The 26,361-nt window shown below is 48.3% G+C and overlaps 1 protein-coding gene across 2 annotated transcripts in view; it reads left to right on the top strand.

Annotated features, from left to right (window-relative positions):
- spata1 (spermatogenesis associated 1) overlaps nt 1–26,361 on the top strand; it is a 97,827-nt gene that overhangs the window by 53,830 nt on the left and 17,636 nt on the right. For both annotated transcript variants that reach the window (XM_085983515.1, XM_085983514.1), the window contains exons 4-9: nt 7,305–7,358; nt 7,450–8,044; nt 21,756–21,903; nt 22,093–22,147; nt 23,400–23,523; nt 24,912–25,037. In XM_085983515.1, coding sequence (XP_085839641.1) covers nt 7,305–7,358; nt 7,450–8,044; nt 21,756–21,903; nt 22,093–22,147; nt 23,400–23,523; nt 24,912–25,037 — 1,102 coding nt within the window. The remainder of the gene's footprint in view (nt 1–7,304; nt 7,359–7,449; nt 8,045–21,755; nt 21,904–22,092; nt 22,148–23,399; nt 23,524–24,911; nt 25,038–26,361) is intronic.

Raw genomic sequence — 26,361 nt, forward strand, 5'->3', positions numbered from 1 at the left:
AATAGGATTGTGCACTATAGGGTATTTTAAACTCTTTAGGGCATAATTTCCTTGAGTATTTTTAGTGCATTGGTTACCATTGCAGTAACTCCTTGTCTATGCTAGCTCGACAGTTATTTTTTAAAAGGGTCAAATAAAGTCGCACAGATGGATTTATAATGAGAACATGGTAACCAGCGCATTACAAATCGTGTCTAAAGGAAATTAAGCATTTTTAAAGTTGACAACCAGGGCAGTGTTATGTTCATTAATAAATAGACATTCACAGAATCACAGAATCCCCACAGTGCAGATAGAGGCCATTTCGGCCCATCGAGCCTGCACCGACACATATCCCACCCTATCCCCGTAACCCCACGTATTTAATCCCCTAACACTAAGGGTCAATTTATTATAGCCAAATCAACCTAACCCGCACATCTTTGGACTGTGGGAGGATACCGGAGCACCCGGAGGAAACCCACGCAGACACAGGGAGAATGTGCAAACTCCACACACACAGTCGCCCGAGGCCGGATTTGAACCCGGGTCCCTGGCGCTGTGAGGCAACAGTGCTAACCACTATGCCACATTCTTATTATGAACACAGCTAGCTTTTGCTAGTTACTTTTATTGAGCACATGTGGACTTGTACAGCATCTTGTAGAGGCTTCCATCTTGACTGCTGCCTTGTGGGTAGCGTAGCCTAGCCTCATGGGTAATGTAGTCTTAATATATATACAGCTGGGTAGTGTAGTCTTAATACATAGCTATATACAGCTCTACTGCTCCACCTAGTGTCCACCACAGAATGACATGTTATTGATCACTACATCCTCCTTTGAGGTTTAACAAAATCAATATCAATCAACTTTCAAGAAAACAATAAAGATAATATCAGTAACACTTTTGTTAGTGCTCTATAAACATAAACATTTTCAAAACAGTCAACACATTTTCAAAGCTTTACTCAAAACACATTTACTCAAAGATTAAGTCTATCAGGCTCTTTTACTTCACGTGTGGATCTTCTCAACACGGGTAAGTCTGATGTGTCTTCATGAGATTGTTCTGGTGGTGAATGACAAGATGCAGTTGCGGCATTGTCATCAATCTGCTCTTGTATAGATCGAGGTCTCCTTGCGATCTTTGCTTGGAGAGGGTTTCAGTGTTTCCTTCACTCTTCATGCCATAACTCTCAATGTGGTCAATGCACTCTCGAAAAACTGCTGGCAGCTGGATCCCATCATACAGCATAGTCCTCTCAGCAGCCTCGGCTAATGGAACACCAAAGATTGGCCTGAGGGAAGAAGGGGTATCCACTGGAACTGCTTCCTGCTCTGGTGCAGGCTTCTTCTTTTTCTTTTTCTCTTTCCACTGCTTAACAACATCTGCTGTGGTTATATCTTTGGACTTTTTCTCCTTGTGTTTTTCCTCTTTGTGCTTTTCTTTGACCTTAAAGTCTTTTTCTTTCTTCTTGGAGAAACTAGGCTTTTTGAAGACATGGATACCCTTTGGCCTTTTCATCCTTGATGGGCTCTCTGCTTCATCACCTGAGTCATCTGGTCTGCTTATGGCACAGTTTATACGGTAGACTCTTTTGACCAGTTCTAAGTCCTCACAAGCTTTGTCACCCAGTAGTGAATCAAGCCTTTCAGCCACAACAGAAAACATGAGATGATGCACTTTGTCTTTGACTGTCACTTTAAGTCTGCATACACCTAAGCTATCTATTTTCTGTCCATTATAGTCCTTCAGTAGTACTGACTTTTTCTGTATTTTGGGCTTTTCTTTCATATTGTTAATGTCACTCATACTGATTAAGTTTGCTTTTGCCCCAGTGTCCAGTTTCAATGCTCCATTTATCTGCAGTGGGATCATCCATTTGTCCTCTTTTACTGCATTAACTTTATGTTCAGCATTGTCTATTTCTGAGGGCTGCACATTTTCTGTATCTTTTTTGATATCGTCACATGACACCATTCCTACAAAAAATGTCTCACTTAAATCAGTGTCCTCAATCACATTAACTTGTTGCCCTTCCGTTGTTTTTACTTTTGAAAAGCATTGTTTGGCAAAGTGATTCTTTCCATTACACTTTGTGCACATTTTTCCAAACGCTGGGCATTGTCTTAACTGGTGTTTGTAACCACAGCGTTTACAATTAAAAATTTCATCCTCCGATTGCTTTTCATTTCTGTTCTGCCCACGTTTCTTCCCCTTGTAGGACACAGCACCGACAGCAGCATTTTCACTCATTACAATCGCATCATTATTGATTTCACTGAAAGTCTTCGCGTGTTTTTGAGCTAGCTCGCTGGCTTGGCATATTTTCACTGCATTTTCCAAATTTAGTTCGGTTTCTCTCAACAGACGTTCCCTGACTTTTTTATCATGAATACCAAACACAATCTGGTAACGAATCATGGATGCTTTGAGCTCAGAGAAATTACATGTCTGCTTTCAGTTTCAGATCAGTTATAAAGCTAACAAAAGTCTCATTTTGATGCTGTGTCCGAGAACGGAAGATGTATCTTTCATACGTCTCATTCTTTTTGGGAGAGCAATGTGCATCAATTTTTTTTTAGCACATCTTCTAATTTTTCTCTGTTCTCCACGGGATTAAATACAAATGTATTAAATACCTCTATCACCTGTGGGCCTGCAACCGTGAGCAGCAACGCTATCTTCTTTGCGTCTGGCTTCGTACCGAATCCGATGGCTGCAATGTAGAGTTCGAATTGTTGTTTAAAAGTCTGCCAATTGTAGTCGATTTTTTCTGTGAGATTCAAACGCTCTGGTGGCTTCAAATTCTCCATGTCGCTTTTCACAATTTTCAGCAGATCTTCACCACCCTGGTACCATGTTTTGTTCATTAATAAATAGACATTCTTATTATGAACACAGCTAGCTTTTGCTAGTTACTTTTATTGAGCACATGTGGACTTGTACAGCATCTTGTAGAGGCTTCCATCTTGACTGCTGCCTTGTGGGTAGCCTATCCTCATGGGTAATGTAGTCTTAATATATATACAGCTGGGTAGTGTAGTCTTAATACATACAGCTGGGTAGTGTAGTCTTAATACATACAGCTATATACAGCTCTACTGCTCCACCTAGTGTCCACCACAGAATGACATGTTATTGATCACTACAGGCAGTACTGAAGGAATGCTGCATGTTTGGAGATGTTAACCCTGCCTGTCTGGGCATTAAAGATCCCATGACACTATCTGATAAAGATTAGGGAGTGTCCTGGCCAACATTCATTCCTCCCTCAACCAACACCACCATAATCAGATTAACTGGTCATTCATCTTGTTGCTGATTGCGGGATCTTGATGTGCAAAATGGCTGCTGAGTTGCCAACATAAAAGTGACTGCATTTCAAAGCTAGTGAGTTTGAGACATTTCTGAGAGACATGACGAGGGGCCGTATAAATGCAAGTCTTATTTTTAAGGTTTTCTTTGAAGTGAAAACAGGAAATACGTAGCATGTCAAGATCAAAAGAGAAACTCTAAAGTGGAGACTCTTCTTCCGAATCCTTCTCCACCTGAAATGCTGACTTTTTTTTCCCCAGATCGTGATGGGCCTCTGAGCATTTCTAGCATTTTTTGTAGAATCATAGAATCATACAGCACAGAAGGAGGCCATTCGGCCCATCGTGCCTGTGCCGGCTCTTTGAAAGAGCCGTCCAATCAGTCCCACTCCCCCCTGCTCTTTCCCTGTTGCTCTGCAAATTTTTTCTTTTTAAGTATTTACAGCATCCAATTCCCCTTTTGCAAGTTACTACTGAATCTGCTTCCGCCACCCTTGAAGGCGGTGCATTCCGGATCATAACAACTTAGAGATAACTAAAAGAAAGCCAGAACTTGCAATTTTACACAGCGCCTTCAGTGAGGACCCAAAGCGCTTCACAGCCAATGAAGTACTTTTTGAAGTCTAGTCACTGTGGTAATGTAGGAAATGCGGCTGCCAATTTGCGCATGGCAAGGTCCCACCAACAGCAATGAGATAACGATCAGATAATCTGTTTCAGTGAAGTTGGTTGAGGGATAAATATTAGCAAGGGCACCAGGGAGAACTCCTCTGCTCTTCTTTGAACTACTGTCATGGGATGTTTTATATCCACCTGAGAGAGCAGACGGGGCCTCGGTGTAACGTCTCGCCTGAAAGACGGCACCTCTGACAGGTAGCACTCCCTCAGCCCTGCACTGGAGTGTCAGCCTAGCTCAACTTTCTGGATCGGGGCTGTGAGCTCACGAGCTTCTAACTCATGGCGAGAGTGCTACCAACTGAGGCACGGCTGACACGACAAAGAAGTTAACACTTGTGCCTCCAACAGCAGAACCGCACCCATCACGGAAAGCATAGGCACTACTTGTAGTTTTAGATTTAATTTGGGGCTCAACTATAACACACGTTCATCGTCCCGCACAAAAACGCCCTGGTGCTGTACTGGGGTTTGGTGCCAAGAGATTTTTTTATCTTGGTGTTCAGGTCCCTGGGAGATCAGCACTCGAAAGGAGGCTGCGCGCTCCACTCAACAGCCTCCCCGCTTTATTTTAGCGATCTTGCTTTGGGCTGCATGGTAAGATGTAGGACCTGTGCGCACACACATCTGATTGAGGAATGCACGACGTAGCAATGCTATACAGCAGAGAAAACAAAATATAAAATACCAGCAGAGTTCAGCCACAAGAGTTTCAGGACACTGAGCGTCACTGGAGGTAAGCACGAGGCAGTCTGGAAGTAACATGGAGCTGATTCCATGCGTCTGGATGCTTTCATCGTGATGTGAGATGGATTGGATGAGCTAGCAGGTTGGCACTGAAGGCTTGTTTTATTTTCCTAGGTTGTGGTTACTTCGGGAAGTGCTTTAGAATTAAACATATTACAGTAAGGCACCGCATGTTTGATTATCAGTAAATTTATTTTCTAGAAATAAGCAAGGTAGGACATATTAAAAATGTCTTTATTGACATGATATTTCTCATTCCACCATGTTCCGCATTTGCAGTGCAGTGGAACAGTGCAATATTATTCACACTCGCACCTTGATTCAGAATTTTTGCAGGGCAAAGTTTCGCCTCATTGCACAGCCACTAATCAAAAGAAAGAACTTTTATTTCTACAGCGCCTTTCACGACCACCGGACGTCCCAAAGTGCTTTACAGCCAATGAAGTACTTTTGAAGTGTAGTCACTGTTGTGATGTGGGAAAAGTGGCAGTCAATTTACGCACAGCAAGCTCCCACAAACAGATAAATGGCCAGATAATCTTTTTAGTGATGTTGGTTCAATGGAGAAGGATTAGGTCCAAAGATGTGCGGGTTAGGTTGATTGGCCATGATAAATTGACCCTTAGTGTTAGGGGGATTAAATACGTGGGGTTACGGGGATAGGGTGGGATATGTGTCGGTGCAGGCTCGATGGGCCGAAATGGCCTCTATCTGCACTGTGGGATTTCTGTGATTGGTTAGAACACCGGGGAAAACTGCCTTGCTCCTCTTTGAATAGTAATACTAATCCTGACTGTCTGACGTGGATCAACCCAAGAAAGATTAAATTCAGTTTATTGACCATATTGCACGTGTGTTGGTTCCTGTACCCAGGGTATTGGCGCACCATCTGTGTACGACTACAATTTGGGCATCCTCGATGGTCTCCCTCACCGCCACCTCTCGCGACTCCTCCACTGCCTCTGATTTGTCACACTGGCTGTCCAAAACTGGACGAGCAGAGATTTCCTCCAATTAAATATTGGGAAGACCGAAGCTATTATCTGCAGTCCCCACCGCAAAATTTGTTCCCGAGCCATCCCGACTCCATCCCGCTCCCAGGCCACAGTCTGAGGTTGAACCAGACCATGCACAACCTTGGCATCCTATTTTTTTAAAAATATTCATTCATGGGATGTGGGCGTCGCTGGCAAGGTCAGCATTTATTGCCCATCCCTAATTGCCCCTTGAGAAGGTGGTGGTGAGCCGCCTTCTTGAACCGCTGCAGTCCGTGTGGTGAAGGTACTCCCACAGTGCTGTGATCTGAGCTTCCGAACCCATATCCTCTCCAACGCCAAGTATTTAAGGGGAAGCTCGATGCATTTAATCGAAAGCTAGATAAGCACAGGAGGGAGAAAGGAATAGAAGGTTAAGATGATAGAGTTAGATGAAGAGGGGGAGGAGGAGGCTTGTGTGGATCATAAACACCGGCATGGACTAGTTGGGTCGAATGGCCTCTTTCTGTGCCGTACATTATATATAATTCTATGTAAGACTACCTACTTCCACCTCCATAACATTGCCCATCTCTGCCCCGCCTCCGTTCATCTGCTGCTGAAACTCTCATCCATGCCTTTTTTTACCTCCAGCCTCGACTATTCCAATTCTCTCCTGGCTGTCGCCACACATTGCACCCTCCAGAAACTTGAGCTCATCCAAAACTCTGCTGCCCCTAACTCGCACCAAGTCCCGTTCACCCTTCACCCCTGTGCTCGTTGACCTACATTGGCTCCCGCTCCGATAATTCCTCGATTTAAAAAAAATTCTCATACTCGTGTTCAAATCCTTCCATGGCCTCGCCCCTCCCTATCTCTAATCTCCTCCAGAACTACACACCTCCGAGATCTCTGCGCTCCTCCAATTCTGGCCTCTTGCACATCCCCGATTTTAATCGCTTCACCATTGGTGGCTGTGCCTTCAGCTGCCTGGGCCCTAAACTCTGGAATTCCCTCCCTGAAACACTCTGCCTCTCTAGCGCTCTCTCCTCCTTTAAAATCTACCTCTCCAAACATTCGCTCACCTGCTCTAATAGCTCCATATGTGGCTCGGTGTCAAATTTTGTCAAAGGTGGTTTTGAAGTTGTTATCTGCTACAGGAAACTTTTTTTTATCTGGCACCGACGGGACCGACGTGGTGTCGGTTCATCAAAAATTCCGGATAACCGAAAGCTATAGTAAAAGATACGGAGAGCTGACAGCTCCGTATAAAGCAACAAACCCTGTTGCTTAGCAACAAGTGCAGAACAATGGCCACAAGTTCCAAGCGTCTCTGTAGCTTAGCAACTGCTGCAGCCACACCCTTGCACAGCAACAGATGGAGGAAGGCAAGTAATAAAACTTACCTGAACCCGCTCCTGAATTTTGCCGGTTAACCGAGATTTCCGGTTATTTAGGTGCCGGTAAATCGAAAGTTTCCTGTAATTTCCATTATGGCCTCTTGGCAGAGTCCCCTCCTTTACGGAAGGTCTTACTGTTTCATATAAGAAAAAATTACAAAGGATTACAGCACCTCATTTTCATATTAAATTCTGAACCTTGTTTTCAGGTCAGAGCAAAGCAAGAATTGGAACTGAAAGTGAAGTCATTTGCCCCTCCTTATGTAGGTATTATTATATACAGAATTATAATTCAGTAATATCTTTTGTTCATCATTTTTCTGCTTCTAATTGGAATCCCCTCTGACCTCTTAGGCTCCCCAGCCAGAACTCTACTTGCTGCCGGGCATAGAACATGTTGGCTGGGGCCAGCCGAACGACGCGCTTACGTCCGACAGTCAGCAGCTACTGAAGGAAGACGCAGAGTCCTATGTGCCACGTCCAAGAGCAAGAGCTATAACCCCGGATGAGAATGCGTCTTCAGGAGAATTTAAAGCTTCCAGCTGTTCCTGCCAAATCCATGTTCGTAAGAGTCCGGATATACACAGCACCTACAGGCCAGATCAGGAACCACGGAGTACAAGCCGAGAGGAAAATGCAATGCCGAGGGAACGTAAAGCCGATGGTTTTCCACACAAAGATCACCGTACCAGGAGCCCGGATATAATCGGCACCGACGTGCCACTTCACCATAGACCGCCGAGTACGAACCCAGAAGAACTCGAGGATTCGAGGGAATTTAAAGCCAGTGGTTTTTCACAGGAGGTGCACAGTATAAGGAGTCCAGATTTAAATAGCACCTGGGAGCAGAAGGCGACACACAGTAAACCCATTAAAAACACAAGACAATCCAATAAAAAAATATTGGGGAATCAACAGCAAGAGCATCGAGTGCAGCAGAGAAAAAAAGGTTCTTGAATCATAGATTTGTAGAAGTGTTTGGCACAGAAGGAGGCCATTTGGCACATTATGCCTGTGCCAGTGCTGGTTTTTAAAATGGATCTAGCCACTTGATTTCTAGTTCCCTGCTGTTTTTAATTTAATATTTTTCTTCTTCAAATGATTATCATTAAAAGGTTACGGGAGAAACAGCAAGGAACAATCTAAACAGAGAAAACTACAAGGGTATGAGGGACAGGTTGGCCATGGTAGATTGGGAGACTACACCAAAAGGTATGAAGGTAGACATACAATGGCTAACATTCAAGAAAATAATGCATAATTTGCAACAAACATATAAGGGGAAAAATTGGGTGAGTAGCGCCTAAAGAGGCAGTCAGTGGCTGTAGCGCCACTGGCTGCGCCTCCCGCGATATTCAGCAGAAGCGCTAATGGTGGTGTCAGCGCCCCGTTCGTGATATTTGGTAGCGAACGGTGCAGTTGCGCCGTTCGCTACCCGTGCCCGGTTCACGGGGCCTTACTGTGCCGGCAGCGGCGCAAGTTAAGGTGGAGGTGCGGGGCGGCCGCCTGCCAGCACCTCCGTCCCCGGCCTCCTGACTTCCCCCCTTGCGGCATTACTGGCTGTTTCCCGAGAGCCCGGCACTTCTCCTTGGTGCCGGGCTTGTTTGCCGGCACTCGCGAGCGGGGATCGCGCTGTTGCAGGCCCCTCCCCCTTAACAATGGGAGGAAGGCCTGCAGTACCGCAGCGTGCCGCGCTGCAGCGTATGGCGCTGCGATATTCAGTTTCAGCGCCCTAAGAGGGACGCGGAGCGCCTCGAGCCTCGCCCCGTCTCCCTCAAGGGGCAATGGAACTGAATATCTGACGATCGCTAAAGCCTCGATCGCTGCGCTAAATCCTGCGCTCAGGCGACTTTTGCGCCACTTTGGCGCCCCAACCCAATTTCTAGGCCATAGTCCTCTAGGGCATAAAAACCCAAAAAGAAAAGTGATCCAACCATGGCTAACAAAAGAAATTAAAGCTAGTATTAAGTCAAAGGAGGAAGCTTATAAAGTTGCCAGAAAAAGTAGTCAGTCTGAGGATTGGGATCTTTTTAGAAATCAGCAAAGGGGGAACCAAGAAATTGATTAAGGGAAAATGGAATATGAGCACAAACTAGTGAAAAATATAAAAACGGATTGTAAAAGCTTCTATAGGTATGTGAAAAGGAAAAGACTGACGAAGGCAGAGACTGGAGAATTTATAATGGGGAATGAGGAAATGGCTGAAAAATTAAATAAATACTTTTTTCTGTCTTCACGGAGGAAGACACAAAAAACCTCCCTGAAATACGAGAAAACCAAGGGTGTGGCGAGAATGAGGACCTTAAAGAAATTATTATTAGTAAAAAAACAGTACTAGCAAAATTAATGGGACTAAAAGTCGATAAATCCCAAGGACCTGATGACCTACATCCTAGGGGTTTGAAAGAGGTGGCCATTGGGATAGTGGACGCATTGGTTGTCATCTTCCAAAATTCTATTGATTCTGGAATGGTTCCTGCAAATTGGAGGATAGCAAATGTAACCCCACTATTTAAGAAAGGGGGGAGAGAGAAAACGGGGAACTGCAGACCTGTTAGCCTCACATCAGTAGTTGGGAAAATGCTGGAATCTATTATAAAGGATGCAATAACTGGGCACTTAGAAACTAATAGCAAGATTGGGCAGAGTCAACATGGATTTGTGAAAGGGAAATCCTGTTTGACAAACCTATTGGAGTTCTTTGAGGATGTAACTAGTGAAGTAGACAAAGGGGAACCGGTAGATGTGGTGTATCTGAATTTTCATAAGGCCTTCGATAAGGTCCCACACAAGAGGTTGGTGAACAAAATTAGGGCACATGGAATTGGGGGTAATATATTAGCATGGATTGAGAATTGGTTAACAGACAGAAAACAAAGAGTAGGGATAAACGGGTCTTTTTCAGGATGGCAGGCTGTGACTAGTGGGCTACCGCAAGGATCGGTGTTTGGGCCCCAGCTATTCACAATCTAGATCAATGATTTGGATGAGGGGACTAAATGTAACATTTCCAAATTTGCTGATGATACAAAGCTAGGTGGCAGTGTCAGTTGTGAAGAGGATGTGAAGAGGTTTCAAGGGGATCTCGACAGGCTCAGTGAGTGGGCGAGAACATGGCAGATGGAATATAATGTGGATCAATGTGAAGTTATCCACTTTGGTAGAACAAACAGAAAGACAGAGTATTTCCTAAATGGTGAAAGATTGGGGAATGCAGATGCTCAAAGGGACCTGGGTGTCCTTGTACATGAGTCACTGAAAGTGAATGTGCAGGTGCAGCAAGCCATTAGGAAGGCAAATGGTATGCTGGCCTTCATTACAAGAGGATTTGAGCACAGGAGTAAAGAAGTCTTACTCCAATTATATAGGGCCTTGGTGAGACCACACCTGGAGTACTGTGTACAATTTTGGTCTCCTTACCTAAGGAAGAATATACTTGCCATAGAGGGAGTGCAACAAAGGTTCACAAGATTGATTCCTGGGATGGCGGGACTGTCGTATGAGAAGAGATTGAGTAAACTAGGCCTGTATTCTCTTGAATTCAGAAGAATGAGAGGGGATCTCATTGAAGCATACAAAATTATTACAAGGCTTGATAGGGTGGATGCTGGGAGAATGTTTCCCTTGGCTGGGGAGTCTAGAACCAGGGGCCACAGCCTCAGGATAAAGGGTAGGCCATTCAGGACTGAGATGAGAAGAAATTTCTTCAGAGGGTGGTGAATCTTTGGAATTCTCTACCCCAGAGGGCTGTGGAGTCATTGGGTATATTCAAAACAGAAGTCGATAGATTTCTGACTAGTAAGGGCATCAAGGGATGTGGCGATAGGGCCGGTGAATGGAGTTGAGGCAGAAGATCAGCCATGATCTTACTGAATGGCGGAGCAGGCTCAAAGGGCTGAATGGCCTACCCCTGCTCCTATTTCTTATGTTCTTATGAACTAGAAATAGAGGCGATAGCTCCATTTGAACAACCAGCATTGTTGCAGGCTAGGTGTGGCAAATCTGGTGAATGATTCAGCTTTAGTAGCCGCCTGTGGCAATGCATTCCTTATTTTAATGACACTTTATGTGAGTGGATTTCTTTGAACCTCTGCGTTTTATATTTCTAATATCGAGCCCTTGTTACCAATTCACTAACCAGTGTAAGTAATATTTCGCTATTTACATTCTCAAACCCTTTTATAATTTTGAACGCTTCCATTAGATCCACACTTAACCATCTCTACATCAGTGAATACAGCTGTAGTTTATCCAAGTCTGCCGCCATATCTTCTCGCTCTAGTACCATCCTAATGAATCCACCATCTTATACATTCACTCCCTCCAGCACCGGCGTACTGTGGCTGCATCTACAAGATGCACTGCAGCAACTTGCCAAGGCTTCTTCGGCAGCATCTCCCAAACACGCGACCTCTTCCACCTAGAAGGACAAGGACAGCAGGCGCATGGGAACATCAGTACCTCCAAGTTCCCCTTCAAGTTACACACCATCCTGACCTGGAAATATATCGCCGATCCTTCATCGTCGCTGGGTCAAAACCCTGTAACCCCTTCCCTAACAGCACTGTGGGAGCACCTTCACCACACGGACTGCAGCGGTTCAAGAAGGCGGCTCGCCACCCTCACCTTCTCGAGGGCAATTAGGGATGGGCAATAAATGCTGGCCTTGCCAGCGATGCTCACATCTCATAGACAAATTAAAAAAAAAGTGTATACTTCACCTTTCCCATGGCTTCAATATCTTCTCTATGATCTCTTCTTAGGCAGTCCCTCGGAACCGAGGATGACTTGCTTCCACATTAAAAATGATTTCTCAGGTGACTGATGAGTCCAATGTGGGACCTACAGTCTCTGTCGCAGGTGGGGCAGACGGTGGTTGAAGGGACGGGTGGGTGGGGTGCTTGGGTTGACGTCCGCTCCTTCCACTGTTTGCGCTTGGCTTCCGCTTGCTCCCGGCGAAGAGACTTGACGTGTTCGGCGCCTTCCCGGATGCTTCTCCTCCACTTTGTGCGGTCTTGGGCCAGGGATTCCAAGGTGTCAGTGGGGATGTTGCACTTTTTCAAGGAGGCTTTTTGAGGGTGTCCTTGAAGCGTTTCCTCTGCCCACCTGGGGCTCTCTTGCCGTGGCGGAGCTCCTAGTAGAGTGCTTGTTTTGGGAGTCTCGTATCGGGCATGTGGACGATGTGACCCGTCCATCGGAGCTGTTCGAGCGTGGTCAAAGCTTCGATGCTGGGGATGTTGGCCTGAGCGAGAACACTGACGTTGGTGCGCCTATCCTGCCACTGGATTTGCAAGATCTTGCGGAGGCAGCGTTGGTGGTACCTCTCCAGTGCTTTGAGGTGCCTGCTGTACATGGTCCATGTCTCTGAAGCATACAGGAGGGCGGGTATCACTGCTGCTCTGTAGACCATGAGCTTGGTGCTGGGTTTGAGATCCTGGTCTTCAAACACTCTCTTCCTCAGGCAACCAAAGGCTGCACTGGCACACTGAAGGCGGTGTTGGACTTCGTCATCGACGTCTGCCCTTGTTGACAGTAGGCACCCGAAGTATGGAAAGTGGTACACGTTGTCCAAGGCCTCGTCATGGATTTTGATAATCGGGGAGCAGTACTGTGTGGCGGGGGCAGGTTGGTAGAGGACCTTTGTCTTATGGATGTTTAGTGTAAGGCCCATGCTCTCGTACGCTTCGGTGAAGGTGTTGACGATTGGAGTTCCGCCTCAGAGTGTGCGCAGATGCAAGTGTCGTCTGCATACTGTAATTCGATGACAGAGGATGGGACGACCTTGGATCTGGACTGGAGACGACGGAGGTTGAACAGTTTCCCGTTTGTTCTGTAGATTAGCTCCACTCCAGCGGGGAGCTTACTTAGGGTGAGATGGAACATTGCAGCCAGGGAGATCGAGAAGAGCGTTGGTGCGATGACACAGCCTTGCTTGATCCTGGTCTGTACATGAATTGGGTCTGTGGTGGATCCGTTGGTCAGGATCACGGCTTACATGTCGTCGTGAAGCAGGCGGAGGATGGTGACAAACTTTTGAGGGCAACCGAATTTGAGGAGGACACTCCATAATCCCTCATGGTTGACAGTGTCGAAGGCCTTTGTGAGGTCAAAGAAGGCCATGTACAGTGGTTGGTGCTGTTCCCTGCATTTCTCTTGTAGTTGACGTGCAGTGAAGATCATGTCCATTGTGCCCCTTAGTGGGCGGAATCCGCATTGTGACTCTGGGAGGAGCTGTTCGGCCACTGGGAGAAGGCAATTGAAGAGGATTCTTGCGATGACTTTCCCTGTGGCAGACAGCAGGGAGACTCCTCTGTAATTACCACAATCGGACTTGTCACCTTTCTTGAAGATGGTCACAATTACGGTGTCTCTGAGATCCCCTGGCATGCTCTCCTCCTTCCAAATAAGAGAAATTAAATCATGTATTCGTGCCAATAGTGCTTCTCCACCATGTTTTAGCACCGAATGAACCCACCACCTTATACATTCACTCCCTCCACCACCGGCGTACCGTGGCTGCAGTGTGTACCATCTACAAGATGCACTGCAGCAACTCGCCAAGGCTTCTTCGGCAGCACCTCCCAAACCCACGACCTCTACCACCTAGAAGGACAAGGACAGCAGGCGCATGGGAACACCACCACCTCCAAGTTCCCCTCCAAGTCACGCACCATCCTGACCTGGAAATATATCGCCGTTCCTTCATTGTCGCTGGGTCAAAATCCTGGAACTCCCTACCTAACAGCACTGAGGGAGCACCTTCACCACACGGACTGCAGTGGTTCAAGAAGGCAGCTCACCACCACTTCTCAAGGGCAATTAGGGATGGGCAATAAATGCTGGCCTTGCCAGCGACGCCCACATCCCATAGACGAATAAACAAAAAATACTGCATCTTTCCCATGGCTTCAATCCCTTCGCTATGATGCAAAACTGCACACGCTGCCTCATGGGAGTAATCACTCACCTATTACTACCTGATTGATTATTGATTACTCCAACTGTGGTACTGAAGTAAGACATGGACCCTCACAATCAATTCCAACTCTTGGCCATATCATTGACCAGTGAGCAGGTCACTCTCAGCGAGTTCATGGACACCTCTTCCGGCCAACTAAATGCCAGCTTGGCTCTGTGGGTCGCACTTGTGCCTCTGAATCAGAAGGTTGTGGGTTCCACATTAGGATAATCTAGGCTGTATCCTCTGTGCAATACTGGAGAAGTGCAGCATTGGCAGAGGTATGGGGGCAAGGGGTAATTTCAACTCACTGCCCGGCCAGTGAACCGGTATTGCAGATTGGCTGCCTGTTGTAGAACTTGGCTGCTTTTCCTTGCCGTTGATTATATGGGAAGGGAAGGCCAAAGACAAACGCATTGTGGGGGGAATTTTAACCCAAAAAACAGGTGGGTTGGTGTTGGGTGGGAGGTTAAAGTGTTAAAAACCTGAATCCCGACCCCGACCCACTCACTTCCGGCTTTAATAGAGGTGGGACAGGGAGCGGGCAGCCAATCCGCTTGCAAGAGGCAGGTCGCACATTTAAGTATTCTATTGAGGCTGGCGTGCCTCATATTTAACCACCATTACAAATTTAACTCTGGCCTGTCGGGTTTCCTGAGCCTCCGGGGGCCCGCCAGCTAAAGTAAGGCGAGGACTGTTGGATCCAGGAGGTAAGTGCCTTTACCCGTACCTCCTGGATCCAGCGTCCCTACCTCACCCACACCCCCGAGGCCACCGATCTCCCCATCTGCCCTCCCTCCCGAGGCCTCTGACCTTCCCTCCCACCCACCCCCTGCCGAGGCCTCTGATCTCCCCTCCTGACCTCCCTCCCGAGGCCTCTGACCTCCCCCCAACCTCCCCCGCCGAGGCCTCCGATCTCCCCTCCTGCCCTCCCTCCCGAGGCCTCTGACCTTCCCTCCCATCCCCCCCTGCCAAGGCCTCCGATCTCCCCATCTGCCCTCCCTCCCGAGGCCTCTGACCTTCCCTCCCACTCCCTCCCTGCTGAGGCCTCCGATCTCCCCTCCTGACCTCCCTCCCGAGGCCTCTGACCTTCCCTCCCACCCCCCCCGCCGAGGCCTCCGATCTCCCCATCTGCCCTCCCTCCCGAGGCCTCTGACCTTCCCTCCCATCCCCCCCTGCCGAGGCCTCCGATCCCGAGGCCACCGATCTCCCCATCTGCCCTCCCTCCCGAGGCCTCTGACCTTCCCTCCCACTCCCTCCCTGCTGAGGCCTCCGATCTCCCCTCCTGACCTCCCTCCCAAGGCCTCTGACCTCCCCCCAACCTCCCTCCCCTGAAGCCTACAATCCGCCCCCCCCCCCCATGAGATCTCCAATCACTCCCGATCTCCCCCCGACCTCCCCGCCCCCCCTCCCGAGGTCTCCGGTCGCCTTCTCAGCCTCCCCCTCCAGCCCCAATGCTCCTCCAGCCTCACAACCGCAGCCCCGCTCCCCCCCCCCCCATCAATGCGCCTCCGGCCTCCTCCCTCCAGATCCGATGCTTCTCCTTCCGGCCCCCAACCACCCCCTCCCCCCCCCCCAGTGCTGCTCCGGCTGTGATCCTCCTCCACCCCCGCCCCCCCCCCCGCAAAAATGTTCCTCCGGCCCCAATCCTCCCTCCCCGCCCCTGTTAAATACTACGCAGCCTGCGGGAAACCTATTCTCCTGGGTTTCCCGACCACTTTCTAGCCCTCCCCCAATCCCGACCCACCTCCAGATTAAAACTCCGGCCATTGTGTGGGGACGTCGGTGGGGTGGAATAGACACACAAGGGTAGGGCTATCATTGCCAGGTAAATGTGATCATTCAGATGCTTTTTCCATTGTTTCTCTTTATTATGAAAGAACTTGTGCTTGTATTGTGCCTTTCTTATGCTCAGGATATTCCAAAGCACTTCACAACCAATGAATGAATTCTTCTCAACTGTAGTCACTGTTGTTAATTATGCAAATGAAGCTGCCAATTTGCACACCGCAAGGCCTCAATTAATCTATTTTAATTGAGGGATAAATGTTGGTCAGGACACCAGCAATTCGAGTTGTGCTGTGGGATCTTTTCCGTTCTGCACAGGGCCTCAGTTCATCTGAAAGATGGTGGGGATAAAATCTGACACTGGCTGAGGCACAAATAGGGTCGGCAACTCTGATTGGACATATTCCTGGAGTTTTCATCACATGACTTCCTGCCTCCAACCGCCCCGCCCCCACACTCTCGCCATTGGTCGCCCGACATGTCCGTCCTCGCGGTGCCCCGCCTTCCTACACCGGTCGGGAAGTGAATAGACTCTTCATTACCCGATTGGTTGATTCTTGACTGTCAGTCAAACAGACTTCCCCCCCCCCTCCCCCGCCATGTCCAATAATTTTATAACTAATAAACAAAAGTCTTCAAAGAATTAAAAAAAACTCTTCTTTTATTGCCCCTATCATTTTCCTCCTGGGTTCTGCTCCCAGCAGTGTCCTGGAGATCAGTACAAAAGGAAAATACTGCAGATGCTGGAAATCTGAAATAAAAACAGAAAATGCTGGAGATACTCAGCAGGTCAGGCAGCATCCGTGGAGAGAGAAACAGAGTTAACGTTTCAGGTCGATGACCTTTCGTCAGAACTGGAAAAAAGCAGGAACTGGAACAGAATTTTAAGCAAGGGAAGAGGCTGGGAAAGGGGGGAGGGGTGAAAGAACAAAAGGGAAGGTCTGTGATAGGATAGAAGGCGGAAGAGATTAAGAGACATTAAGAGATATTCAAGGCAAGAGGAGATGGTAATGGGACAGGTTAAGAAACAAAGGATGGCTCGAGATGAAGTGTGAATTGCGCTGGCAGAGTGAAAGACAGCTGCCATGTGGGGGAGAAGAAAAAAAGACACACAAAAAGTGTGGATAAAATATATATATATATATATAATAGGGGCCGAGGTTATGATCTGAAATTGTTGAACTCGATGTTGAGTCCAGAGGGCTGTAAAGTGCCTAATCGGAAGATGAGGTGCTGTTCCTCGAGCTTACGTTGAGCTTCAGTGGAACAATGCAAGAGGCCCGAGGGAGGGGTCCAGGTGGAAGAGGTCCTCTGGCCTCTTACCCTCTCTAGATCTTTTCATTGCAAATTGCCGGCGTGACATCAGCCATCTCCATTTCTCTGCACCCCTCACTCACTCCAACCTACCTCCCTCTGAACTTGCAGCACTCCATTCTCTCAGATCCAACCCCGACATTGTCATTAAACCTGCTGACCAGGGTGGTGCTGTTGTTGTTTGGTGAACCGACCTCTACCTAGCGGAAGCTGAACGGCAACTCTGACACTTCCTCCTACCTCCACCTGGACCATCACCCCACTACCGAACATCAAATCACCGTTTCCAAGACTGTCACTGACCTCATCTCCTCTGGAGATCTTCCCCCCCCCCCCCCCCCCATGGCCGCCAACCTCATAGTTCACCAAGCCCGCACAGCCCGCTTCTACCTCCTTCCCAAGATCCACAAACAGGACTGCCCTGGTAGATTCTTCGTTTCAGCCTGTTCTTGCCCCACGGAACTTATCTCTTCCTATCTCGACTCTATTTTTTCTCCCCTTGTCCAGTCTCTTCCCACCTACATCCGCGACTCTTCGGACGCCCTTCACCGCTTTAACAGTTTCCAGTTTCCTGGCCCCAACCGCTTCCTTTTCACCATGGACGTACAGTCCCTCTACACCTCCATCCCCCACCAGGATGGCCTGAGGGCGCTCCGCTTCTTCCTTGAACAAAGGCCCGACCAGTCCCCATCCACCAACCACCCTCCTCCGCCTGGCTGAACTTGTTCTCACATTGAACAACTTCTCCTTTGACTCCACTCACTTCCTCCAAATCAAAGGTTGTTGCTATGGGTACCCGCATGGGCCCTAGCTCTGCTGCCTTTTCGTGGGATATGTGGAACACTCTTTGTTCCAGTCCTACTCAGATCCCCTCCCTCACCTCTTTTTCCGGTACATTGATGACTGAATCGGTGCCATTTCCTGCTCTCGCCCTGAACTAGACAATTTCATTCACTTTGCTTCCAATTTCCCACCCTTCCCTCACCTTCACATGGTCCATCTCCCGACTCTTCCCGTCCCTTCCTCGACTTCTCCGTCTCCAACTTTGGGAATAGGTTATTGACAAACATTCACTACAAGCCACACTGACTCCCCACAGCTACCTGGACTACACTTCCTCCCACCCCGCCTCCTGTAAGGACTCTATTCCATTCTCCCAGTTCCTCCGTCTCTCCCGCTGCATCTGCTCTGACGATGCCACCTTCCATACCAGTGCTTCTGACATGTCTTCCTTTTTCCTCAACAGAGGATTCCCTTCTACAGTGGTTGACACGGCCCTTGACTGTGTTCGTTCTATCTCCCGCACTTCTGCCTTCACCTCTGCCCTTCCCTCCCGGAACCACGACAGAGTTCCCCTTGTCCTCTCCTTTCACCCCACCAGCCTCCGCATTCAACGGATCATCCTCCGCCATTTTTGCCACCTCCAGCGTGAACCCACCACCAAACGCATCATCCCCTCACTTCCCCTTTCAGCATTCCCGCTCCCTCCGCGACGCCCTTGTCCACTCCGCTATCACCCCCAACACCCCTTCCCCTTCGCCCGGCACCTTCCTGTGCAAGCGCAGGAGATGTAACACCTGCCCCTATATCTCCCCCCCTCCCACTGTCCAGGGCCCCAAACACCCCTTCCAGGTGAAACAGTGATTTACTTGTACTTCTTGCAATCTAGTATACTGTATTCGCTGCTCACGACATGGTCTCCTCCACATTGGGGAGACCAAACGCAGATTGGGCGACCACTTTGCGGAACACCTCCGTTCAGTCCATAAGGGGGACCCCGAGCTTCCGGTCGCCTGTCACTTTAATTCTCCGCTCCATTCCCACTCAGACCTCACCGTCCTCGGCCTCTTTCACTGTTCCACTGAAGCTCAGCGTAAGCTCGAGGAACAGCACCTCATCTTCCGATTAGGCACTTTACAGCCCTCTGGACTCAACATAGAGTCCAACAATTTCAGGTCATAACCTCGGCCCCTATCACATATATATATATTTTTTTTATCCACACTTTTTGTTTGTGTTTTCTTTTCTTCTCTCCCACAGGGCAGCTGTCTTTCACTCTGCCAGCGCAATTTACACTTCATCTCGAGCCATCCTTTGTTTCTTAACCTGCCCCATTACCATCTCCTCTCGCCTTGAATATCTCTTAATGTCTCTTAATCTCTTCCGCCTTCCATCCTATCACAGGCCTTCCCTTTAGTTCTTTCACCCCTCCCCCCTTTCCCAGCCCCTACACTTGCTTAAACATCTGTTCCATTTCCTGCTTTTTTTCCAGTTCTGACAAAAGGTCATTGACCTGAAATGTTGGCCCCGATTTTCTGCCAGCCGTCGGGCGGGTTTTCATGCGGGCGGGGGCCAAAAATTGCCGAAATAGGGGGTCGCGACCCCCCCTGCCTGATTCCCCGCCCCGTCCGACTTTCGGACCGCCGTTTCTCCGCGACCCGAATCAGTCCCGCCCGCCGCTGGCGGGACTGGCCGTCGGGACCCTGATCACCAATTATTGGCATGTTTAATGCCATTTTAGGGTGCCCTTGTGATTTTCAGGGGTTCCCCATGCTAAACATGCCTGCGGGGAACCCCGCTGATGAAACCTGGCGTGAAGCTTGCCGGCTTACTTGCTCTCAGCTGCAGGTCATTTGGGAAAGCTGCGATTTAAAGGGACAGCATTTGTATGTTGAAGGACCTTGTTGTTGCAGGCTTGGGGCTACTTCTTCAAGGCTTAGGCACAGCTGTGGAAGGTTGGAGCCTCACACACTTCTCCAATGTGATCTCCTGGGAAGCCCCTCTCGCCACCCTCACTCAGCGCTTCCTCAGCGGCGGCATCTACCAGAAGCATGGGATGCCTTTTTTTCCTTCCCTTCTTGCCATTAGAGGATCTCCAGCAGCAGAGGCGGCAGCCGCAGAACCAGGAACAGTAGGATGAGCACCAGGAGCACCAGGCTGCTGCTCACTCACCTGAAGCTGCACAGGCCAGAAGGGGCCAGCGCTTGGAAGTGGCTTGAGAGCACCTTGCTGCGCTTTAGGGGGCCATGGGGACCCATATCTGCACTGGCAGTCCTACTCAGAAGGACTTCCATGAAGGTCTGGTTTCTCTGTTCAACAGATGGCCCACGCTCCTCAAGAGATGTCATTCTCTTATGAGCACTCACCATGTTTTCCATACCCTGGCGAGTTATCTCCTCCATGGAGGTTGCCAACCTTTCCATGGTGATGCGTTCCTGCGCTAATGACTCCACAAAGGCTCTGCTCATGGTCGCTATGGACTCCTCCATTCGCTCCACACTTGCAGCGACCCTGGAGACAAAACCTGCCAGAGATTCCTACATCTGTGCATGGAGATCCATCACCTCTTCTCTTGCGGATGGACCCAGAGGCACAGGGTCGACCTGCAGCGCAGCTGAGCTGAGCTGGCAGAGTCCTGCGCCCTCCGACGAGGACTCTCCACTGCTGTCCCTGTCTCCAGAATCTGCTGAGGCTCGCTTGTGAGCTGTGAAACACCAGGTAACAACACTACTCTATGTCCCGAAGGTCCCCCCGAAGTGTGTGTCTGCGCTGGTGCTGGGTGCGCTTACTTCTGCTGACGCTGCGCCCTCAGAGGTTGGAGCTTCCTCTGAGGAGTCTGGCTGCACAGCCTCTTCCTCCTCCACAGTGGGGATGGGGGCTCTGGATGGTCCTGTGGGGGAGTAGAGGAAGGAGTTAGAGATGTGATGCCAAGGTGACATGCACATTTGAGTTGACATCTGCTAACACCTGCATCCATGCAGCCTTGGTCTCAGTGGGAGGCCTCTTCCTGCCTGGCCTAGGGAAGAGGACCTCCCTGTGGGCCCTAACCCCATCCAATAATGCCTGCAGTGAAGCTTCGTTGAATTTGGAGGCAGCTCGGGGTCTGGCACTGGCCACAGCTGCTGCAGGCTCCTCTGCCATCCTGTATGGTTCATTTGGAAGCCTTCAGAGGATGCAGTGCTTGCTGTGGACCTTGAAAGCACCACGAATGATGACATCATACTGTGGGGCTTCCTGACTGGAAATGGACAATTAGCAAGGCTGCCCACATGCTGGAAATTAATTGGCCACTTGAGGGAAAATTGCGTGCAGCTGGCTGACCCATTTTTTTGTGTGTCAGAACCCCACATTCGGGGGAATCCGACCATTTCCCACACAATCCACAAAATCGGGCCTGTTAACTCTGTTTCTCTCTTCACAGATGCTGCCTGACCTGCTGAGTATCTCCAGCATTTTCTGTTTTTATTCCTGGCGATTAGTGTTTAACTCCCGGAGACTCCAGGGCAATCCTGGAGGATTGGGAACCCTAGGCACAGAACGGGCGTCAGCGGATCGGCCGCCTGTTACACATCCCGCCTGATTTTTCTTTCTTCTGCGCCCGCGGGGGAGTCGAATTTCACCCCCTGATGTCTCCGAAGATGCTGTAGTCCCTCAGTACTGCACTGAAGCGTTGAGCCTGGATTAGGTGCTCAAGACCTGAACCCACTACCTTCTGACTCCGAGATGAGAGTGCTCCTGACAATTTGAAAAAAGGGAAGTTCAATAATTGTACAAAAAGCAGTTTGGCAATTCTTTTATTATAAATGGACTTTTTTTGTAGAAAATGCACTCGTTGGAGATGTACAAATGGACGTTAGTTCAGTTTCAAAGGAAAGCAGAATTCAGAGTAATAGCACGAGGGATTCGGGGGTACCACAATCACTGGATGAGAGAGACTTGGAATATTTAGAAAATCAAAGAAAGAAAAGGTAAGAATCTTTGACTAGAAACTTGCCATTGATTGATTTCCGTCCGCCATTGATCGATTTCTGTCCGCCATTGATCGATTTCCATCCGCTATTGATCAATCTCCTTCCACAATTGTTTCTATGTTCTAGTTCAAAACTGTGTTTAACAATAAAGACTGCTTCAAGTCCTATTCCAATTCTGTTTTGCAGTCAGCGAGTAAATCAGGGCTCAGACTCTAGAAATGCCGGACAAAGAACCAATCAGGTATTGAATATGCTTCTAGTAATGTACAAAACTGGACTGCGCTCTTTCCCGTTGTTTAATTCCCTCACCATTTTACAAAAAAATGTGAGTTTTGCACTCACCAGTGCCAGGGTCGTTAATCCTGGGGAATGGAACACTTCAGACACCCAGGGGGGGTAACTTTAACCTCACTCGCCGGACGGAAAACCTACGGGATCAGGGGGACGCTGGTCTTACAGCCCGCCCAATATTACTCTCCGTTTGAGAAAAGGATTGAAGCTTTTTTCCTGTCCCTGTAAAAGAAAGTTGTGTTCTATTTATGAACCCTCTGCCACCTTTGGGTAATTCCAGTCTGCCTAGGCTATTAAGTTTTACACTCATATATTGGGCCGGAATGTTCCGGAGCGGGGCATTTTGTGGCACGTCGGTTAGTTAGACCTTTTCCTGCACCCTTCAGCTCAAAGCATTTTTTGCTGGAAGTACGGACCAAGAGTTGGAAAGTGGGATTAGGCTGGAGCGCTCTTTTTCGGCTGGCACAGACACGACGGGCCGAATGGCCTCTCCTTCTCTGCCATAAATTTCTCGGCTTCTATGATTCTATATGATAACGGCACGGTGAGGGCAACAGGGCATCTGTGACCTTAGTGAACGACAAGGCCAACAGTGTATCTCCTTAACCAATGCGATTCAAGGGTTGAGAAATAAACAGGAAGGATTGCGGAGGAGGGTGAATTAAAGTGAAGGAGGGTGAATTGGAGTGGGTGAGTTCAATGAGCGAGAGAAAAAGAGACAGAAATGAAAAGAAAAAACACTAAAATTTAAAATTCAACATTTTAAAAATCACCAACAACAATTCACAATCCAACATTCTGAAGGAATGAGATTGAACAGTTTAAATTGTTCACTGTCTGGGCCAGAGAGGTTGATTGGCATCGCATTAACAATTATCACGTTGTTTAAAGGGTACTTCCCCTTTAATTACCAGACTTGTCTTTCTGCAGCGAGTTTAATGGGCGATTAATGTGCAAATCCAGCAAGTTCTTAAAAATAACAGGGAGGCTAAGAGTGAGAAGCTGGTTGTGCAAAGCAAACGGCAAGTGGCGTAAATCAACCAGCAAGTTCTGGAGATTAGCAACTCATGGCATATCTCTTAATCCCCTGAACCTGCTGGCCAATTTGCACATTAATAAGGGTGCCCATTGTTCACGTGCCGTTACCTTTTCAGCAAGTTTATGGCCCTTTGCACGTTTCATATGTGCTTTTTGCTACTTAGATGCAAGTCGATGGCAAACAGTCACACAATCCACCAGTTACAAGGCAGTATTCCCTGCCTCCCCCGCCACCTCTACTAGATCTCGCTACACAAAAGCCACACCTTCAATCACTTCCAACAGACAGTAAGTACTTCTGGCAAGATCGAGGTCGATAGATTTTTTTGTTAGGTAAGGGCTTCAAGGGATATAGAAACATAGAAGATAGGAGCAGGAGTCGGCCATTCGGCCCCTCGAGCCAGCGCCGCCATTTAATGAGATCATGGCTGATCATCCAAATTCAGTACCCTGTCCCTGCTTTCTCCCCATATCCCTTGATCCCTTTAGCCTTAAGAAATAGATCTAACTCCTTCTTGAATATATTTAATGAATTGGCCTCAACTGCCTTTTGTGGTAGAGAATTCCACAGGTTCACCACTCTCTGGGTGAAGAAATTCCTCCTCATCTCTGTCCTAAATGGCTTACCCCTTATCCTTAGACTGTGACCCCTGGTTCTGGACTCCCCGGCCATCGGGAACATCCTTCCTGCATCTAGTCTGTCTAGCCCTGTTAGAATTTTATAAGTTTCAATGAGATCCCCTCTCATTCTTCTAAACTCCAGGGAGTACAAGCCCAATCGACCCAATCTCTCCTCATACGTCATTCCTGCCATCCCAGGTATCAGTCTGGTGTGGATGTGGAGCAAAGGCGGGTAAAAGGAGTTGAGGTACAGATCAGCCATGATCTGATTGAATGGTAGAACAGGCTCAAGGGGCTGAATGGCCTCCTCCTGCTCCTATGTAGATAAAAGCTGTGTGCTTAAATAAGACCCAAGCAGAAAACCGCTTGGAAAAAGCAGTGCCCCTTTTGCACGTATCGTAAGGAAGTACTGGTGAAACCAAGAGCTTGTCGGGAACATCCGTCCCAATTGCTGTTTGCTTGCCACCCCTTCCCCTCCCACATCGATGTGCCACGTCTGTAATCCATGCTCTTGTTTATGGGATGGGGTGGTGGTGGGTGGGGGGGGGTTCCTGGGGAGATAAAGATACAAAACTTTGTCCAAAGCTAGTTTTGCATTTGGACGTGGTGGACATGCTCATTTGCACTTGCTTAATTTATGGATCGCATAAACGTAAGGATCTCAGGAAACCATTGGATGTGTTGCTGTAGCAAGAAGACCTTGAGGGATATGGTGAAACATAGAAACATCGAAAAATAGGAACAGGAGTAGGCCATTCGGCCCTTCGAGCCTGCTCCACCATTCAATAGATCATGGCTGATTCGTGAGATGGCAAATAGATGGGTGTCGATCTTTTACAAAGATGCAGGCTTGTTGGGTCAATTGGACTTTACCTGTTCAGAGAAATTCTTAGACTTACAGCTAACAAAAGACACTGCACTCGGAAAATAATTCTCTCTGTGAAACACTTTGAGGCAGTTCAACGGTATGGTAAGGCCCAATGTAAATCCAAGTATTTTATTTTCAAAGTTAGAACAATATTCTGAGCATTATGTTGCGCTTTCTTTTGGTAAAGAGGAGCAGCTTATTGCACAACTAAATGCTACAAAACAAGAGAGAAAATACCTTGAAAAGACGAGGGAAGAACTTGTGAAGAAAGCGAAAGGATTGTTATCACAGAACCGACTAAAGCGAAACCAAGGTAAGGGACTTTAAATCAAATTCCATATTGTCCGTGGCTATAAAAAAAGAATAAATCCACAACTTACTAACTCTCTAAGTACGGGCTCAGCTTCTCCAGCTGAGCTTCTGGAGCTAAGCTGGTTCAGATGTTGAAAACACCGGCATCTTCCTGCTGCTGGAAAGAGAAAGAAGGAAGGAAGGAAAGAAGGAAGAGAAGAAGGAAGAGAAGTAGGAAGAGAAGAAGGACTTATAGTGACTTCAGGACGTCCCAAAGCGCTTTACAGCCATCGAAGTACTTTTGAAATGTGGTCACTATTGTAATGTGGGAAATGCAGCAGCCAATTTTCGCACAGCAAGCTCCCACAAACAGCAATGTGATCATGACCAGATAACCTGTGTTTTTAAGCGATGTTGGTTGAGGGATAAGTATTGGCCAGGACACTGGGGAGAGCTCTCCTGCTCTACTTTGAAAGTGCTGTGGGATCTTTTACGTCCACCTGAGAGAGCAGACAGGGCCTCAGTTTAATGTCTCATCCGAAAGACGGCACCTCCGACAGTGCAGCACTCCCTCAGTACTGCACTGGGGTGTCAGCCTAGATTTTGTGCTGAAGTCCTTGGAGTGGGACTTGAAGCCACACCTTCTGACTCAGGGGGCAAGAGTGCGAAGATGCAAACCACCTTGGGTGTGAGGGGAAGAGACAGTCACCTACGCTCTCTTAAGCCAATGAGATGGGTGCTCAGTTCACCAAGGTGTCCGCCATCATTACTATATTATTGTTACATTATCATCATTTTTTTTTTTCACGGACCACCTGCAGTACCCTCGAGGACCACTGGTGGTCTGCGGACCACAGGTTGGGAACCGCTGCACTAGAGTTTAGAAGATTGAGAGGGGATCTCATTGAAACATATAAAATTCTGACAGGGCTAGACAGACTGGATGCAGGGAGGATGTTTCCCCTGGCTGGGGTGTCTAGAACGAGGGGTCACAGTCTCAGGATACGGGGTAGGACATTTAGGTCTGAGATGAGGAGAAATTTCTTCACTCAGAGGGTGGTGAACCTGTGGAATTCTCTACCACAGAAGGCTGTGGAGGCCAAGTCACTGAATATATTTAAGAAGGAGATAGATAGATTTCTAGACACAAAAGGCATCAAGGGGTATGGTGAGAGAGAGGGAATATGGAATTTAGATAGAAGATCAGCCATGATCATATTGAATGGCGGAGCAGGCTCGAAGGGCCGAATGGCCTACTCCTGCTGCTATACTAGACTCCACAGTGTTTGCCTGGCTAAACCCCAACGCCCGCTCCCAACTGTGTGAAAGGAACGATACCCAGACCC

This window comes from Somniosus microcephalus, chromosome 3 (genome assembly GCF_052327205.1).
Source record: "Somniosus microcephalus isolate GS21.2 chromosome 3, FLI_Smic_1.0, whole genome shotgun sequence".
NCBI lineage: Eukaryota > Metazoa > Chordata > Chondrichthyes > Squaliformes > Somniosidae > Somniosus > Somniosus microcephalus.